This window comes from Aedes aegypti, chromosome 2 (genome assembly GCF_002204515.2).
Source record: "Aedes aegypti strain LVP_AGWG chromosome 2, AaegL5.0 Primary Assembly, whole genome shotgun sequence".
Classification (NCBI taxonomy): Eukaryota; Metazoa; Arthropoda; class Insecta; order Diptera; family Culicidae; genus Aedes; species Aedes aegypti.
Genome location: NC_035108.1, coordinates 444,424,274 through 444,444,075, shown reverse-complemented (window position 1 = coordinate 444,444,075; position 19,802 = coordinate 444,424,274). Strand labels below are relative to the sequence as shown.

The following is a 19,802-nucleotide window of genomic DNA, read 5'->3' as shown; positions in this document are numbered from 1 at the left end:
AATTTATCCCATTGGTCACCACTAGTGATCCTTTATAGAGAGATAAGCGGAAGTAAAATGGAATGATTTGGCAACAGACCAGCAGTGCTGATGTTGCTCGGCGTCGAGAATAATATTGTAACACGGACATGACTTCCTCATTGCTATGAAGTGTATTTTGTTTCATTATAGATCTTTGAGCTACATATCAAAACTAATAAACAGCCGAAAAAATCAAAAACTAAAAATCGCATTGACAAAAATTCAAAAAGTAAAACATTTCATTTTTTTGCTTCATGCAAAATTACTTTTACCGAAATAATTTCAAGCGGATTACATTACTCTTCAAGAAAAGTTCAAAACAAACATAACGCATGTTCGTTTGGCTCACACTTTGACAGGTCTCGCTGCTCGATTGGCTCACACTTTGACAGAAATGTCAGCTTCCGCGAATCTCTCTTATAGGCCTTTTCATGTGACAGATCCGTCTATGCATTTGTTTACATCGGTGGAGTACCGGTGCTAACACGGGCCTGTCATTTTCATAGAAGAACTGTCAAAGTGCTTCCCGATCAGCTGATTTAAGACGTCATGTGAATAGGCCTATAAAGGATTTCTAGTCACCACCAGCAAGCAAGCAGTTTGATTGGTTTTCAACGTAAACTGTTGTCAGTTTCTCCAGTCTTGCGCACTTGAAAATTAAAGTTTGGCGTCGTTTTATAATCACCTTAATCTTTTTATGTGGTCTGTGATATCCTTAAACGGATTCCATAATTCGCGGTTCGGTACACATTTACTGCTTTTTATTATCCATATAGTTTAAATATTGTATTTTTCATCAATTTCGAGTGTCTCCACCTTTTCGACTCTAATCTCCTGTCTGGCTGAACTTAAAACAAATGAATTCAGTCATAGCTTTGAAAAGAAACGACACAATAAACCTCTCCTGTATGACGAGCTTGTGTTCCAGCAGCAAGTATTGTGAAATGACTGCAGTATATGATTGAGTGGGTAAACTGCACTAACCTCAAAGGTTCATAATTAGGCCAATGATTTTCCATCCGGTACGCATAGCTTTTGATGTGAAGAAGATTTACTTATCAATTCAGTTCTAATTGTTTCGTTCTGTCTGAGAATGTGCGTTTTTGCTCCACCGTTCAACTCGGCATAAAACCATGTTTGTCACAACTATATGCATTCTTTACTAATAGATACCTCCATCTTTTCGTCTGAGATCGTACATTGTTTATGACTTTAATAATCAGCTGCATCAGTCTTTTGATAAATTTCACATCATGATGCCATGAAGCGAAGATGAACAAAAACGCCATTCTTTATAACCACATCGACACGCTTTGAAACGACAGTATCGGACATGCATCTGAATTTACACACAATTACAGTCAACCCTCCTTGAGTCGATATTGAAGGGACCATCGACTTATGGAAATATCGAGTCATGAAACAGCAATGCTATGGAATGCTGTTCGAGGGGACCATCATAGTAATCATGAAATTTGATTTTTAGTATAGTTCCATGAGTCGATATCGAGTAATGGAACATTGACTCATGGAGGTTTAACTGCAATAATGCGCAGCAAGATTTATCACGTCAAAAAGCAATTGCTCTCAATAATTAAATCCTAGCGAATGAAATCATTCTATCTGATATTAAAAACATCATTGATAATCATATCGCGACATCAAAACAGTTATCTATACTGCTAATCATTCCACAATACCTACATATTTTACCGAAAAGAACACCCTAACTTCACACCTCATGTTACCAAAGATTGCAATCTCCTAAGGACGACGACATTATGTATTTCAATTGCAAAACCTAGCATTCAATTACTTCAATAGTGTTGATAGCTGTTTTTCATTCAATATCATCTGAGCGGACCAGCTAACATTTTGTTTTATTATTTGACGCCAGTATACCTCGATATAACGTCACTGGGGTACGAGACTTGAGTCTTTCTTCTGAAATTGATTCTGAATTAAATACCAAATTAGAAGGTGTCTATTGATGTTCTATCGAGGAACACCGACAAGTCGCCTGATAAGGGCACGTCGATCCACAACGGTAATCCTACTATACAGAAAAAAAGACAAACGAAATTAACTTTAAAGTGTAACATTGCGAGTTTTGTATGTTGCTCTAATCCGTGGAGAACGAGGTGAAACGAGGCTTGAGATGTTTTCGCAATCTGTGACACGAGAAGATTTGAGTCGTCGGAAAAAGCTCACAGCTCAGTTCACGAACAGACACGGCAGAAGGATACCAGTCTACGTCGAAACGGATCGTTTTGCAGTTGGATTCTCTTGTGTTTGAAATTTGGAATTTTGACTTTTGTTCTGTTGAGTTGTTGCTACTTTTATTACTCTTGTTTTCAATTTAGTTTATTAGTTGTAGTATGTTTCCTTCGTTATGGTTAGAATTATAAATATTACTGATTTTCACATAAAAAATATACAGAGCGTCAGATTTAGGAAATCACGTTGCATATCTGGAAGTAAAAGATAAGATGATAATTATAATAAGATGATAAAAATATAAGATGATAAGATATATAAGATGATAAGATAAGATGATAAAAATTGATAACAATCTATCAATTTTTAATCACATGGTTTTATAAAATTTGTTAACAGATATTATCATTTACAATGATTATCTAAACCACATCATCTGTGTTTTCTGAATGTATATTTATAAAAAAAGTAATGGCGGCACTTCCTTGAGCACAGGGCATTCCTACTCATAAGGCCAAGAACTCTATCCCCAGAAGATTTTTTTTTAATTTTCCTCCGCCAGAGAGAGAGAGCATGAGCATGAGCATAGATGACCGTACAATTCGTAGTTACTATTTCGTGATTGACCAGAACAATCAAAATGGCACAATGAATCAACAGACGGAGCTTGGAAGTAGCTTACCATCTTTAGCGTACAATTTCGAGAATTTTTAACATTAAACAGTCAAAAACGGTGCCTGCCACTTTTTTATGGTCATCGGAGAAGGGAAGGAATGTTAGTGTGACATCCATTATTGCTAAAGAAACCACTTGCTTCGGCTCCAGGGATTCCTTCGTCAAAACTACGAGGATAATTATACATGTCAAACTCAAACAAGGGCACTGAATTCCGCCAACTTTGTAAACATGTACGGGTACCTGGTAGAGATGGTCGGGTTTTACATTTTGCAAACCCGAACCCGACCCGTACCCGACTTATTTTATTTCTCCAAACCCAAACCCGAGACAACAATTAAAAAACAAACCCGGACCCGAAAAATGTTTGCTGTTCAAACCCAAACCGGAGCGGAAACCCGAAAAATTTGTCTAAGAAAAACCCGAGTTCTAAAAGATGATAACTAAAACCTAAACTATGCATCAGAAACGATGATCTGATGCATAGTTTAGGTTTTAGTTTGTCACTCTGTTCACATTTTTTTCCAACCCCAACTAAACCCGACTTTTTCAAGCCCGAACCCGACCCGTACCCGATAATTTTGTAGCCTTAAACCCGGGTTTGAAAACGCGAGACGCGACCATCTCTAGTACCTGGCTATCCTTTCATCGCTGGCATGTTGAGTTAGCCCACAATAAAGCGTCACAAGACGTCAATGGCCCTGAACTAGCCATGGCAATTTAAAGTAGCTTGATGAAGCAGTTTTTGCGCGGCAAACACTTTTAAAAATGAAACTGATTCCAGAAACCTGAATCTCCCGGATATTCTGTAATTCTCTCGTTGCACTCATGCGTTTTAGTGTATTTTTTAGGTCGTTATTCGAACCCAGTGATATGAAGCTACATGCTCTCTTTTCGCTAGAATCCCATCTCATTCCATCTTGCTACACTAACACTCAAAATAATCCAAACGTCATTGCTACGTGAAAAAACACGTAGATCATCGCGTTCATTCTCTGTTTTGACATCGCGTTCATTCCTAGTTCAAATTTGAAGATGGTGGCCGCTTGTTTTTACAGGAGTTGCTGGACTTTAAAACAACTTTTGGATTGATTTCAAGGTAAACATGTGTCAATCTTTCCGCGTGTGTAGTGATATGAGATGGATGGATATGGGTTATGAAAGGGATCCGCGTGGTCTGTAGGGATTTGAATTCTAAACTTGTAATCAACTCAGTTATTGGGTCACCAAGTGGCTCGGTAGCTTAGTTGGTAAAGCGCTCGTCTAGCATACAAGAGTCCTGGGTTCAAATCCCAGCCGAGCACGTGGATTTTTTTTTTTATAATTTCACCCATAATTTGTCCATCTTTATCACGCGTAGCGATTCGAAAGGTTAATCAAAAATCAGTATTGCATCAACAAAAAAGCTTTATGGGTGGATCGCTAGCAAATCTATTCTAGATTATGGGAAAAATATAAACTAGACTGTATTCATAATTTACATTCGTGATTTTTTTTGAAATATTTCACTCGTTGAAATTGCCTAATTCCGCGCATTTTTCAAACGCTTTTTCATATTCCGCGCAGATGAATGCCTAATTCCGGGCACTCATGAAACAATCAAATTAACATTAATTTCGATGAGGGGCTGTATCCATTCGTTACGTAACACTTAAAATTGAAAATTTTCAACCCCCTCCCCTCCCATAACACTTTTTGTATGAGAAAACAAGGAGTTTAGTATGAACCGTAACTTTTTAGTCTACGTTCAGTTTTTTTTATTAACTTTTTGTCTATCACATGAAAAAAAGATAACCAATACCGTGGCAATGGTACGTGTGAATTTCGTCTAGGGGAAAGTGGGGCAATTTAGCCATCTGAAGATAAGTCGTTAAAATTGCAATTTTTAGATCAATACACTATAGAAACGCACGATTTCCGTTTTCTTAAAAAAAAATCACGAATGAATTTTTCGTCGATTTTTTGTAGATGGGGTGATATGAGCACCCTATTTTATGTTGTGAAATTATCTCATAGAATCTAACAATTTAATTATTTTATTCACTGAACTGGAAAGTTTAAAAATGAAATACTCTTTCGAAATCTACTGAGCTCATATTTGACTTAAATATGCTTCTTATTGCATAGTTTATGAGCACTTCCACATTTATTAACTGAAGCTTTATTTGCCGAAGTTGCCTTTTGACGGGATTGGTGGTCTGATGGCTACCGCTTCTGCTTCATAAGCAGAAGGTCATGGGTTCAATCCCAGGCCCGTCCCTTTCCTCGTACTTTGTAGTTGTATATATCTCACTTGCTTCTATCTTCCATTCTAAATCTATCACACTCAAACTATTCGTTCATAGCAAACGCTAGAACCAGAGACGGACAAGAAACCATTTCCCTAACGCTTCCATTCTTCCACGCGCATGCCTTTTCTTACGCCTGATACATAGGCAGTCTGCAAAACAACAAAGGAAAACCACTCTGCCATGCCTATCCCCCAATCCATACACTCCCGCATGAACTGGCTTAGATGCAGTGGTATATACGGTCTACGTGGGAGCCAGTATAATGCATCATCAATTCCTCCCCCTTCCCCACATTGGTCTGCATTCTGACGTGGCAGGCACCATTGCCGCTAAAAATAGAAGATTACCAGTACTTTTTTTTTTTTTGTAAGGCAGTCCGTGCTCGTGGCCACTACTGTGCCGGACTCAGTTGATCTTGTAACTTCTTTACCGATACAGATCTATTTTCAACTTATCTATATTTACATCTAGTTTCACTCTCTCCTACTCTTTTACTCTCACAACGAGCAGGTAGGAGAGAGCTCTGCTGTTAGTGAGGCTAGCTGCCTGCGAAGAGGGTCAGTTTGTCTCAGTCACCATCTGATACTGACGGAGGATGGATGTGCTCCCCAAAGCACGGTCCTCCGTGAGGCGTCTTCTGGTGGCTGGACGGGTTTTTTTGTGGAGGGGCTGGGAATCGAACCCATGACCTTCCGCTTATGAAGCGAAAGCGTAACCTCAAGGCTACAGACCCCCCTATTACCAGCACTTATACACTGAGGATGCCTGTTAGTCCCAAACAGTCATTCGGTTGGTTCCTTGTGTAAGTGCAGCTGATCTGGCGATACTGGAGTAGCATCCACAGGCGGCCAATCAAGCTCAAGCTCAAGCTGAAGCTTTCTTTGCCGAAGTTGCCATTTTTGCATTCGTATATCGTGTGGTAGGCACGATGATACTCTATGTCCAGGGAAGTCAAGAAAATTTCCACTACAAAAAGATCCTGGACCTACCGGGAATCGAACCCAGACGTCTTCAGCATGGCTTTGCTTTGTAGCCGCGGACTCTAACCACTCTGCTAAGGAAGACCTCTGAAAAACCCCCATGCCAATGTGAATCATTCCACCCCATTGGCGAAACCCGACTACCCCTATTTGTACTCCGCACTGTACATGCAATACAAGGACCAGATCGCATTATTGCTTGGAATCAATAAGTTTTAAGCAAATCAATTAATGGTATCCACTAATGCCACGGGTATCTGAAACTTAATTTTTCAAGCAAAAAAGAAACCTCAGAAGAGCCTAAGGGTCAGCCATAAATTACGTCACACAAAATATGGCCATTTTCAATCCCTTTCCCCCGTATTATCATACTTTTTGTATGGAGGCTTCGTAAATTATGTAGGGATCGTAACGTTTCCGTGAATCATTTCCCGAGAGTGTGTCGTAATTTGTGGGGTCTTCTACAAATTATGATATATGTTGTTTTTCCAATAATTCTATATGGATTGTATAATACAAATAAGAATCATAAACAAGTGTACATTGGCAACGTTATGTGTGGTTCATTATGCTAAGTCAATTTTGTGCGCACAGATGTATAGACTTCTTTTTGGGGCTATGCATAAACCACGTGGTATTTTTCCCTGTAAGGGACCGTACATAAATGACGTAGCATTTCAGGGGGAGGAGGGAGTCTACGATTTTGCTACGAATCATGTATTAAAAGTATGGAAAAATAGGCTACGAAGCCTACGAGGGGGTGTTTAAATTGGTCAAAAAATGCTACGTCATTTATGGACGCTGCCTAAGTGGGCTTTCCCGATATTCCGCTTGTACATAAAACGTATGTACGCATGAAGTTACTTTTCAGAGAAATAGACAGATGTGAAGACGGATATAGCATGTTTTACTTGTCTGTTGTTATGCGAAGAACAGTTCGCGGAATTAGGGCATTATGAAAAAAAGACGTGGTCTAATTCCGCGTAATACTTTTTTGAATAAAACTCAATAATTATGCTAATATTTGATAAGATTTCATAGAAGTACCATGGAACATATCTTTAGCAAGTAGTTCTATGGAATACTGCATAAATTAGGGCATTATGAAAAAAAGACGTGGTCTAATTCCGCGTAATACTTTTTTGAATAAAACTCAATAATTATGCTAATATTTGATAAGATTTCATAGAAGTACCATGGAACATATCTTTAGCAAGTAGTTCTATGGAATACTGCATAAAAAATGAAACATTTTTAATGAAGAAATCGCGTTTGTTGTTGTCCTACAGTCTTAGCACGGACGCTAAGAAAATTAGAAAAATGACGTCTACTCCTACGAGCCTTCACTGATTATTTTTTTATGCCGCGAAAAAATGCCTTATATCCTTTTATTTGCGATTCAAACTTAATCTAAATCAGAGTAGCCTCGAATAGCATTAAAAGTTGCTGAAATATTAATGTGTATTTCCATATATAAATAATTTCGCATGAAATGCGCGGAATTAGGCACTGCGCTGAATTAGGGCACTTTACGGTACTTCTGATATAATACATTCAAAAATCCTAAAGGCTCCTCTACATAGAAATATACGTAGCCATGCTGTTGGGATCCATTTAGGAATTCATGGATAAATTTATCCAGAAATTCTTAAACGAAATGTCGGGAAGGAACTCTTGTGAAATCTCTGAAAATGCCAGGAGCAATACATGGAGGAATCCCAACAATAATTTCTGGCGGTACTGCTAGCAGAGGAATCCCTGAAGGTGGAGAATATTGATCACTTCATGATCCCTTCTGTATTTTTGACAAGCTATGCTTTTGTGAGATCCCTGGAATATTCCTGATGTGATGCTTGGATCGATTAATCGACAGATTCGAGGAAGATTTTGTTAAGACAAACTTTGCAGAAGAAATACCTAACATCAAAATCACATTCCAGGTCACCCCGGTAGTCAGCTTTTAGACCGACTTTTCGACGAGTTCCTTGCAGATTTGCTAAGGAAACTTGGAATAATCTGGCTAAAAGATCGTTTTTTCCTTTTTAAAATGGATTTCTCTAAGCTTTTCGAATTTTTCAAATAAAGGTATTGTAAAATATTTTTGACAGATGATATTTCCACATAAAAATAAAGAAACGCTCAAAAATTATTCAATTGTTTTCGATATATGAATCATTGCCCTTAAATTTCTTGTTCTTGTAGTTAGAAAAGCTAATAAAATCAGATTATTCGTTAAGCAATAAATCACGAATAAAATTTCTTGCAAAAAGCTCTTAGCCAACAAGTGGGATTGTTGTTCCCAATTGGAACGTAAGATCGGAAAGAAGGACTTAGACAAGCATTGTATAGGGGGAGATCCCCCAGTACCGGACAGCACCCAATACCGGACAAAGTCGAAACATTGAGAAATCATGGTCCAATCAAGATGGTGTATTAGTAGTAAAGAAAGCTATTCTGGAGACTAATGTTTGCGTAGATCTCCCCCTAATTCTGCTAATACATAGTCTATGTTTTGTTTTTAGCTCTTGTTACTCATCCTACATAAGGCCTTCCCTTAGCCTATCTTTCCGTAATGGAAATGTCCTCAACTTCTCTGGGCATGAAGTATCAACTTGGTAAAGATAGCTTTCAGTTGATAACTATGTAAGTTCTCTCAGAATACTAAGCTGGGAAGCAGGCTAAAGAACTCGGACAGAGTCTGCTTCTCTGCTTAGTGTGCTAAAAGCACTTTCACAGTTATCAACTGAGAGCTTTCTTTTCCAATTAATCATTTTTGCATTCGTACGCAGGTACGAAGATACTCTATGCCCTGGGAGGTCAAGAAACTTACCATTACGAAAAGATCCTTGACCGATGGGATAGCTGCAGCTATCTTGGCCCATCCAACAAGTATCGATCAGAACAAACTCACCTCTTAGTCCACAGGCGAGCAATCCGATCATGCTCTTCCCGATTCTGCAGATATTGTGTGGCAATACTTCCAACCAGTGGATCGGCTGTAAAATTGGAAACAATTACCTACGGTGCTTCATGGAACTTTTATCGAAATCTTACCTGGATTGCAGTCTGTTAATAGAGAACAAATGGAAAGCAGCACTTTCGAGATGGTGAGCGCCGGAGACCAATTGTCCTTGAGGATGTCGAGGCAGATCACACCTTGACTGTTGATATTGCAGTGATATATCCTCGTTCTAAATGTGACCTGTTTGCGGGATTCAGATTGTTGTTAATAAAGTTTTAACATAGCGCAAATCACTTGATTTACCTTTGGCGGTTTGAACGGATACTCTGGTGAGAAGTGAATATCCAGGAAGAACACACCTCCCTCGTAGACAGATCCGGGTGGACCGAGAATGGTGGACACCCATTCGTACAGATTATCGCCCTTCGGACCGGCACTGCAGTTCGGTGGCGGGTCAAGTGTGATTTCGGCCAGCTCCTTCTGGATACGCTTGGCCGACGTTCCCAGTGCCTTGGAAATCTTCGGATTCGACTTGGTTTCCTTCGTCTCGGGCTTGGGCACGGATGGTGCCTCGGGGGTGGAGTTTCCACTGCCGGTGCCGTTTCCATTGCCGTTACGACGTCCACCGCCGGACCCAGTACTGCTGCTTCCACCGCCAGCACCAGCTGCGCTGCTGCCTCCTGCGCTTCCTGCCGAAGAACCACCACTTCCTGCGGCCGTTGCTCCGGCAGTGCTACTCGATCCGGCACTGGTCGACATGTTTGCCCTCAAGCTGCACAATTGCACTCAACTTCCGAGCTAGAACGTAATAACAGAATGGTAATCATTTAAGTCTTGTTGGTATTTCTGTTATTATAATTTTTTCACATTTGAATCACTTCGGCAGTACGGTTTGTTGAAAGCTACAAAGCTCATCTTTGTCCTCAATATGCACCGTATTGGAAAACTTCTTATTGCAAAGTTTCAGACAATTTGGCCGAAAAAAAACCTCATGCCAAAGTGAATCATGGAAGTGCCCAAGTAGCTCTGCACCCTATCGGGTTTTCTACATATCTGATTCTACGTAGAAAATTGAGCCACAATCCATAATTTCGTTCGAAGTTAGTATGGAAATCACTTTCGAATCACCCCTCGACAAATTTTACTACGGGACGAGCTGTCCTTATGTAAATTAAAGTGTCATTGAATCTACAGACTGAAATCTTCATTAATAATTTATAATGTCAAAATTAAGATATTGAAGCGCAATAAAATTGTGTTATATTTAGAAAAATGATCTCTTTCGATGAAGCTACGAAAAATTGTAACTTTTTCATCGCTAAACAACCCAATTAGGATAGCGATGGCGAGCGTAGCGCATGATACGTGCCTCCCCGGGTGCACAACACCTAACGCACCTGCTAGCGCAGCACATTACGATTCTGGTGTGCTAAGAGACGATCAGCACATTGATATGCTCCTTGAGAAATATGTAACTCTACGTGTATCATTTTTAGACTCGGCCAGAGTCCAAGGATTTCAACTAGCTACAAGCAGGCTTGATAGAAACTCCTCTGCGATGCAAAGAGGAGGCGATTTTGCCGTTTTTCTGAGGAGAAAAAAATAAACTCAAAATTTTCAACACAGATCCTCAAGCGATTCGAGTGAGAGTGCAGAAAAATGCGAGGATTTTTTCAGACACTCTCTCTCTCTCGTTGCGATGCTCACCATCACTCACACTTCAAACGAACTCTCGAGTCTGCCGCCCGAACAGACAGTCCTCGGGGAGTTGTGAGAGCACCCTTTTTTGATGGAATTTAACTCGGTTTTTTTTTTGTGCTGCATCTTTCTCGCTCATTTTTCGTTGCCTCGCTGCTTAGCATTTTTTGGCTCCCTCGCAAAGAGGCACTGGCAGCACGCTGCTCTAGAGTATGTCACCGAACTCTGATGATGTTGAGGAGAATTATCAAGCCTGGCTACAAGACAATGCATAGGGGTTGATGTTTAATCCAGACTGTCACCGGCAAAAAGAACTAGACGTTGCAAACCCTTGAATAACCAGAACGAAAACCCTAGGATGAAAATCAATTACGCTAGAGTTCGGGTTGGTAGATCTTACCTCGTAGCGCACCGTGTAAAGGTTGCGTTACGAGACATGCATATTACAGTTGTAATTTAAGTCTTATGCGACTACATATCAAATTAATCGCAGGTAAGGATAATCCACAAACATGGATTAATGTTGGATCAAACTCAAGATTTATAATCAATTAAAATTACTGTTGAACGAAAAAGATTTTACCTAAATTATAGCTTGTAACCTACAAAGCTTCGCAATCTATTATGGGATTTTAATCATTATTCCTATCTCTGTGATAAAAAATGTCCACCATACTCCTAGAAGCGTTGATTCACAACTATGGATCATTGAAAACCATACCACAGTTATGAATCAAACATACGATACAAGACAAACGCCAAAATATATGATTTTACTCGTTCATTTACATCTTCTTTGTATCGTGTGGCAGGTACGACGATACTCCATGCCCAGCTAAGGTTTTTGATTTAGCAGGAAATGTTCTGATTTACAGCTGTTTGCGGCAAAAATTGTTTAACAAATCCGGTGAGTTTTAAAAGACACGGACACCGTCTTCAGCCATTTAGCTGCACAGACTGTAACTTAACACTAGACAAGGGACAAGCATGCTCCAGTGGCTCAGCCGAGAAACATTTCTGACGAAAAGTTTCAATGGCTGAAGTGGGAATCGAACCCACACCCCATGACACGATGCGCTTAAATGCCTGACGACTCTAACCGCACGGCCACGAGGCCCACATTGTACCGAAAATACATGGAATGTCCTGATTTTCCCAACTGATCAGATGGTATCCGTATGCCCAGCGAAGTCATTGACATTTCCAGTTACGAAAGGAACCGTCTGGGAATCTTACCCAAACACCTTCAGCATACTTCGCAGATAAATGGCAGCTCTAATGTTCTAATCCATAATATGGGTCGATTCATAATAAGGATCCTCCTGTTTCACTGCTTCAGTTCTGTGGGATGGACAACGTTTGAAATTTCTATCGAAATCGACACTTTTTCATAAGTATCTTGAATTATATAGTATATTCATGAAAACAACTATATTCTGCAGTATCAGGGTTATAGTTCGCTTTAAAAAATGTCACCATGATTATAGTTTCTTTAAGAAAGTGGTCCTTAGTTTGTTGATTTATAACTGTGGAAGGACTGTAGAGAAATTACACATAGGTCTAAATATTGTTTTTTTTTTTTTAAACAAATATCAAACAAAATCTTATATAACGGAAACTATCAGAACGCGATTCTATAAGAACTGCGGAGAAGAAGAACAGCGCTTCTGAGAATGATTGCTTCTTTCTTTGTTTCGGCTTTTCGCAGTTGCTTCCTCCACCATAGCCTCACAACTTTTTCAATTCAATCGATACAAAACCTATCAGCAAAGAATGCACTTTTCCAAGGACATTGTGGGCCCTTTCTCGATCAAATTGTAATCCTTTTGTTCCGAGAAAATCACCATAATTAACTGCACATTTAACTACTGATAATCAAACAAGAATATCAACTGAGATTGCAATGTAAATTGTTAGGTTCCTATTTTTCCAATAAATCAAAGCGGCCATTTTGAGACTAAATTTTCCAAACTTAATTTGCGATATTTATACGATTAACAACATTGTACACCGTCAATAAAAGAATTACCTAAATCCTGGATCCTAACCGAACAATTGGGCAATTGTTTCAATAGTTTCCACCAGGTAAAAGCACCGAAAAAATATTCCTCCAACAGGCAGGAAATTTATCGCCTGCCTTCTTTCTATCACAGACTTTACACTTTTTGGTTTTGTTGGTCTCCTCCTTTTGCTTCCACCTTCACACCGCGATGAACGATGGTCGCTCACGTCACTCACCATCCACCCGGTTCAAAGCGTTCTTCAGACGCATTCATTCGATACATCTAGCAGAACATCACAAACTGTCCCATCTTCTTTCGCAGCTGTCAGATAATATCAAGCATAATTCTTCAATCTGACGTATCTGCAAAAATAAACAAACCGAGATTTGCTTTGCATGGGCTTGACAAACGCATAATCTACAAATTGAGCCTACAAAACTATTCCTAAAACCTTTTTTCGATTTTTTTTAAATAAATTTCAATTCTGTCCTATGTGCACTTTACTCAGTGTTTTTAATTTGGCTACATACACCCTACGTTTGTAAAGCGACTCAACTGTCAACATTTTCATGCTAGCACATACACCGTAAATATGCTCATAGTAATGCGACCTATATGCAGAATCAAAACATAAAATTTGAATCAGCAGATACGTCATATCGTTTCGAATCATTAAACATGTTGGAAATCGAGAAATTCGGATTTCTACAATTGCAGCTAGCTGACGCGTAGTCAAACTGATGTGGAACATCATCAGTATTCGGTTCTAGACAATATTTCTTACCAAATTTCTCACAAGAATTGTTCTCCATCTGCTTTTGTTACTCACGGCTCCGTCCGGCGCTCCTGTTAGTCGAGTTGAAATTGGAAACATTCGGAAACCAATATTCTTTGTAGTTGAACGTAGAAACTGTCGAATTTACTAGCTTTATTAAGTTTTATGGGAATTTGCAAACCGGTGTATGTGCAACTTCAAAACAATACTGGTGTATATGACGTGACGCATGTGAAAAACGAACTGTCAAACCGACGCATCAAGCAAGGTGTATGTATCAATCAAGGTATGGTATCGACGAATCATCATGGTGTATGTGAGTAGCACAAAGCAAAAGGGTTTATTCGATAATTTCACCAGTTTTTCAATCTAATTCAAAACGAATCGGAATTGTTTAATAGTGGTTAGAAACAGTGTTCTTTTTTTCAACTTGTAGAAGACATAAAAATAGAAAAAATGCAAAACATTTTAAATAGGATTTAAAATGCTTTACAATATATTGCATCGCATTTTTCTCGAATCCATCCAAATGTTAGATACGCCGATTTGAAAAATTATGCTTGATATCGAAAGTATCGATTGTTCACGGAGAAACATTTTCACACGCGCATGATGGCATCATCACAGCAGAGTTCTCGCGTAACAGTTCTAAAGGGCCAATGATCAAACTGTAAACAAATCGGGTTTTGATACCATTCGATAGCATCTCCCAACACCCACAAACTATGCAAACATTGTCAACATAATCATAAAACTTACCGCTATAAACTCGGTTTTCAAAACAGCCAATAACCGCTTTTTTCCAAATCATTCATTGGCCCCCACTCGAAAAGGCCAATGATTGGTTCTCGCTCCATCAAGAGGGCCTACAATCGGAAAATTTCGCAAACTGTCATTGGCCTTAGCCATGCCAATGACTCTCTCTTGCTCATTCATTGAAAACCGAAAAGGCCTAGCCTTGGGCCAAGCACGCTAATAAAATTCTATTTTGGCCAATAAAAAAGGCCCATGCCTTGATGAAAATCGAAAATGGGCCAAGCATTTAAACTAGTATTTGGAAACTTGCAATCAGAAGACACAGTGTGTTTGTTTGACAAATTGAGACATGAATTTGCGAAAAAATACGCGTTCTAGTGAGACTCGAACTCACGACTCCGTGTACGCTAGACCGGAGTCGTGAGTTCGAGTCTCACTAGAACGCGTATTTTTTCGCAAATTCATGTCTCAATTTGTCAAACAAACACACTGTGTCTTCTGATTGCAAGTTTCCAAATACTATGTTTCAGACATACCAGCAAATCTGGTTTATGCCAGTAAAGGGCAAACATTCATTAATGCATTTAAACTAATGATTTTTTCCACATTTTTGTCAGTTTTCAGAATAAAATCAATTATCAGCGTGTAGTGATAGTGAATCGTCACTCAACTAGCAAGAAATCACATTGGTTGAATTGAACTGAAAAATAGGAATTGAAAATGTGGTGAATAATATTCAAAAATTTCTCAGAGTCAACGATCTGAGGATTAGCCCTTTTGAATTGTTACGCGAGAGTTATTTGCAAATAGTATGGCGAGTTAGGGCCCATTCACAAATTTCATAACGCTGGAGAGGGTGGGTGGGTTTCCAAACAATATTACGGCCCATACAAAAACTGAAGGGGGTGCGTGGGTGTCCAAAAGGGCCAATTTCAGCGTTATGAAATAAATGAATGAGCCCTTACATGAGGCCTTCCTTGGGATTATTTACAAATTTCATAACGCTAAAAATTGTTATTTTCAATATCCACCTACCCCCTAGTAACGCATTTTGTATTAATAATTAAAACAAATGTATGAGCTGTAACATTCTCAGGACACCCACCCATTCCCTTTAGCGTTATGAAATTTGTGAATGGGCCCTTAGCCGAGTGGTTAGACTCCGCGGCTACCAAGCAAAGCCATGCTGAAGGTGTCTAGGTTTGATTCCCGGTCGGCCCAGGATTTTTTCGTAACGGAAATTTCCTTGACCCTGGGCATAGAGTATCATCGTACCCTGCCACACGATATACGAATGCGAAAATGGCAACTTAGGCAGAGAAAGCTCTCAGTTAATAATTGTTGAAGTACTCATAAGAACACTAAGCTAAGTGGAGACGGTAATGCCTAGAAGATGGCGAGTTACATAAGTTTTGTAAAACGTTCGCTAGCTCTGCTGAAGCTAAACGGTCACCGAAAACAGCCAATAAATTTCAATAATTATAGATTAATGGACGACCCCATTAATTACGTAAGGGTTCATGGGGGGAGGGGGTTTGGGATTTCTTAAACGCCATACAATATTTTTTTATTTTCATACAAAAAATCTTATAATGGGGGGTGGGGGGTTGAAAAATGTTCTATGTGTCTAATCCTGTGTTCTCCCAACATCCTGGAAGAATTCGTAATTGTCTGCTGTTTGTACATATGTCAATTGAAGTTCATTCACAAATCTCACACACAAATAATCTGATTCTCTGACTGCGGCTCAAGCTGAAAACTTGATCCACCTTGATCGATTGGTCACCACTAGCGTTGGGCAAATTTGTCCAGAACATCAATGTAACTGAATCGATTCACATTTGAACTGCCGAATTCGAATCCTTTGCATCGATGTTTTCAAATCGATTCGAATCAGATGAAAATTGAAATGTTTTCTTCTTCCTGGCATTAACGTCCTCACTGGGACAGAGCCTGCTTCTCAGCTTAGTGTTCTTATGAGCACTTCCACAGTTATTAACTGAGAGCTTTCTTTGCCTAAGTTGCCATTTTTGCATTCGTATACCGTGTGGCAGGTACAATGATACTCTATGCCCAGGGAAGTGAAGACAATTTCCATTACGAAAAGATCCTGGACCGACCGGGATTCGAACCCAGACACCTTCAGCAAGGCTTTGCTTTGTAGCCGCGGACTCTAACCACTCGGCTAAGCAATTGAAATTTATGAAGTTTGAAATGAGACCAAATGCCTTTACATTCGATTTCAACATCTTTCATTCACATCAGTTTTTTTCCACAAACTTATTAAGAAATATTTCACGATTTCAACAAAATGAATCGAATGAAGATAATCGATACACCCGATTTTAGGGGCTCCTAACATCGATTAAAAAAATCGATTAATCCGAATGCAAACATCGATTTTTCACATGTGCGGAAATGGTAATAAAAGTGCGCGATTGCATCGAATCATTTCGATGTCTTCAAAGGGGTTGTTATTTGGACTTCGAGGAATAACCCCGCTGAAGACATCGACTCGCTTTGATCCAATCGCGCACTTTTATAAGCATTTCCGCACATCAAGTGTGTGCTAGAATAAGGGCGTAAGTCGCATGATCGATTTCTCTTCATCGATCCTCTCTTCTACGAGTAGAGGTGACAACGCAAGTTTGTCAGCATTTTTTCAGCTCGGGACGCAAGATTGCATCGTTGCAGAGAGGATCGATGAAAAGATCATGCGACTTACGCCCTTATTCTAGCACACGCTTGACATGTAAAAACTTCTGCCATAGTCCAGTGGTGAAAGAAATGCGCAATAAATGTGGAAGTGCTCATTGAACACTAAGCTGAGAAACAGGTTCTGTTCCAGTGAGGACGTTAATGCCAAGAAGAAAAAGAAAAAGTTGAAATCAAAACCCCGTGCACTGAAATAAATGGTATCGTAATTCGAACGACATCATAATAGTAAAATTTACAATGAGCAAACATGGGCAAAATTACTAAAAATTCAGTTAAATTGATTGACATTGCATTACTTTAAGAATGTACATGGTCATCCATGCATGGTAAATTTAAGAATACAATGTTATGAAAAAACTTACATATATTTTGACATTTTATAGTTTAATCTACCATCTTTGTTGTAAAAATAAGATAAAATTATTGTAATCAAAAATGAATTGTCACTTCTAAAACATTTAGAATGTATAATTTACTAACTCGCAGTATTTTTTTCCAATCATGTTTGTTTACTGTCCACCATCTTATCTTTCTATTTTTTGTATTTCTAAAGTTGACATGCAGGAAAAATTCAAGTTTCCACCCAAAACAGCATATTTTAAAGCATTTGGACTTGTAAAATAATAAGCACTAATTGGAAACTTGGAAAATCATTCATTATAAGTCAGTTATTTACAGAAGCTGCTTGTTTTTCTCATTTGTTTGATGCTGTTTCGTTTTTAGATCCAACTGGGAACAAATCGCGTGAAGTTGAACGATTGTTTCTTTGCATAACCCATTATTTCCTACTCCAATGGAGATCCGGTGGTAAGTTTACATCGATCATTAAATTTAGTTGTCTATTCACTCAATCCTTCAATTTTTGTATTACTTTCAGCGGCGAATATTTCGCTTTTACTGACGTTTCATGCGGTTCGAACGAAGTTCTTCTCCAATATACCTACATTCGGAAAACCTAAGACGGTTCCCAATACATTAATGTATTTTCTGGCAGCATACCGTATAATATGCATTTAATTAACGATACAATTAAAATAAAATGAAAAATACGTTGTTCTAATAAATAAATCAAGATTTTCAAATAACCACGTAGCAGTAATTTCAACACAGCCAAAATAATAAGTTTGTATCGTATATTTGACTACACAATAGTTTATTCGTTAGTGTAGACAACAACCTTGACTAAATTCTGTCATAATGGTAAAAACTACAATAGATCTTGTTATGATAATCATGAGATCCCTTCGGTTGAAAAACGTTGGTGCAAGTCTGTTAATTCTAACCCCTTTTGTAGTGATTTTCACTACAAAGCTGTTTTCAGTGTGTGATTCAGCTTTGCGTTAGTTAGCTAATTTTGTGTGACTTTATTTTACTGTAGACTTCTCAGAGAGCAGCCGAAGCCGAGGACCCAACATATGCAGTCACTCAGTAACTAGCGTTCATCTTCCTGCGGATGGATGAACAAACGACAGTGCTGTCAAATATGTTGAAACATCTTCATCTGGAACATATTTTATACAACTATTAAGATTAAACTGAAGAGACGGAATTCCAAGGAATATTTGAATTTAATTGTAATGTTCTCAATATAATCTGTATATTACAAAAAAATATACGAAAAGCATAGCAGTTTATAAATTTACTATGAAATATCAAACACTTTGTTCTACGTTCTGAGATTAGGAAACTGCTATCGTACGGCAACACTGCACAACACGAGCGAACCCCAACACAAGTATGCGGTGTCTGAACCTAAGTTCACTAACCACCATCCGGTATCTTCACCCCACTGCGAATCTTTCGCTAAGAACATCGTAATAAGCACTTTTCGAATGCAAAAATCTCACCTCGTCGCTAACATACGATAGTACCTCACACGGAATCCCAAAATATGTATCCGATCTCACCTTTATTCGCTAGTCGTACAAATATGCGCCCTGAATGATCATAGAAAATTTCCACTTCAAAAGCCGCTTTGCCACTAGAACTCGACTGCAAAGTATTCACTTCACCACGGACAACGAAACTGAAGTTTCTTCGAGCTGTAAAACAAAAATCAGCAGCCAGAACTCAACAGTCACTCAACACGCACACAAATGAATCAAGCCGAAACATCAAACTAGCGGAACAAACTGTTCAAAGTAAAGGTGCACCTCATGTGGAACACCCTTTTCGGCCGTTTTGGTGAAAAAAAAATCGAATGGGGTTGTTAACGGGTATTCAGTTGTGCAACGTTAAAATGTGAACCAGTTCTAAAATATTCTCAAGGATATATATATATATATATATATATATATATATATATATATATATATATATATATATATATATATATATATATATATATATATATATATATATATATATATATATATATATATATATATATATATATATATATATATATATATATATATATATATATATATATATATATATATATATATATATATATATATATATATATATATATATATTAGACAGTTTCACAAAAATCAAATTTTCTGGGATTCAACCAGTCACCCCCAAGTCCTAGTTGCAATACTAAAACAAACTACCAGACCAATCATCCAATTTGGAGAAGATTATGAGGTGCCTCAAGTCGAATTTGTGTTTTTTGGCTATTTTTTGCATTCAAAAAAATCTAACAAGAATTTGGAAAAATGAAAATCAGAATGAATACCACTAGAACGTATTATTAGTACT

At 38.4% G+C, this 19,802-nt stretch overlaps 1 protein-coding gene across 3 annotated transcripts; it reads right to left on the bottom strand.

Moving 5' to 3' along the window:
* Positions 1 to 760: 760 nt before the first annotated feature.
* LOC5565848 (ubiquitin-conjugating enzyme E2 E1) lies at positions 761 to 19,154 on the bottom strand. 3 transcript variants are annotated; one of them, XM_021847918.1, is made up of 5 exons: positions 19,004 to 19,154; positions 9,450 to 9,944; positions 9,239 to 9,386; positions 9,096 to 9,180; positions 761 to 2,492 (listed from the first exon to the last, which is right to left on the bottom strand). In XM_021847918.1, the coding sequence occupies exons 2-5, from the start codon at positions 9,903 to 9,905 to the stop codon at positions 2,480 to 2,482; spliced, it is 702 nt and encodes a 233-aa protein (XP_021703610.1). In that variant the 5' UTR covers positions 9,906 to 9,944; positions 19,004 to 19,154; the 3' UTR covers positions 761 to 2,479. The 3 variants fall into 3 exon arrangements, with proteins under 3 accessions (XP_021703610.1, XP_001650207.1, XP_021703611.1); XM_001650157.2 differs by lacking the exon at positions 19,004 to 19,154 and adding an exon at positions 12,874 to 13,047; XM_021847919.1 differs by lacking the exons at positions 761 to 2,492; positions 19,004 to 19,154 and adding an exon at positions 12,874 to 13,050 and having other exon boundaries at positions 9,092 to 9,180.
* Between the last annotated feature and the right edge of the window lie 648 nt (positions 19,155 to 19,802).

Coding starts and splice junctions, on each gene's coding strand:
- LOC5565848 (XM_021847918.1), bottom strand. CDS start 9,905: ATGTCGACCAGTGCCGGATCGAGTAGCACTGCCGGAGCAACGGCCGCA. Junction 9,387..9,449: donor ATCCGTTCAAACCGCCAAAG/GTAAATCAAGTG, acceptor TCCCGCAAACAG/GTCACATTTAGAACGAGGAT. Junction 9,181..9,238: donor ATTAACAGACTGCAATCCAG/GTAAGATTTCGA, acceptor CCAATTTTACAG/CCGATCCACTGGTTGGAAGT.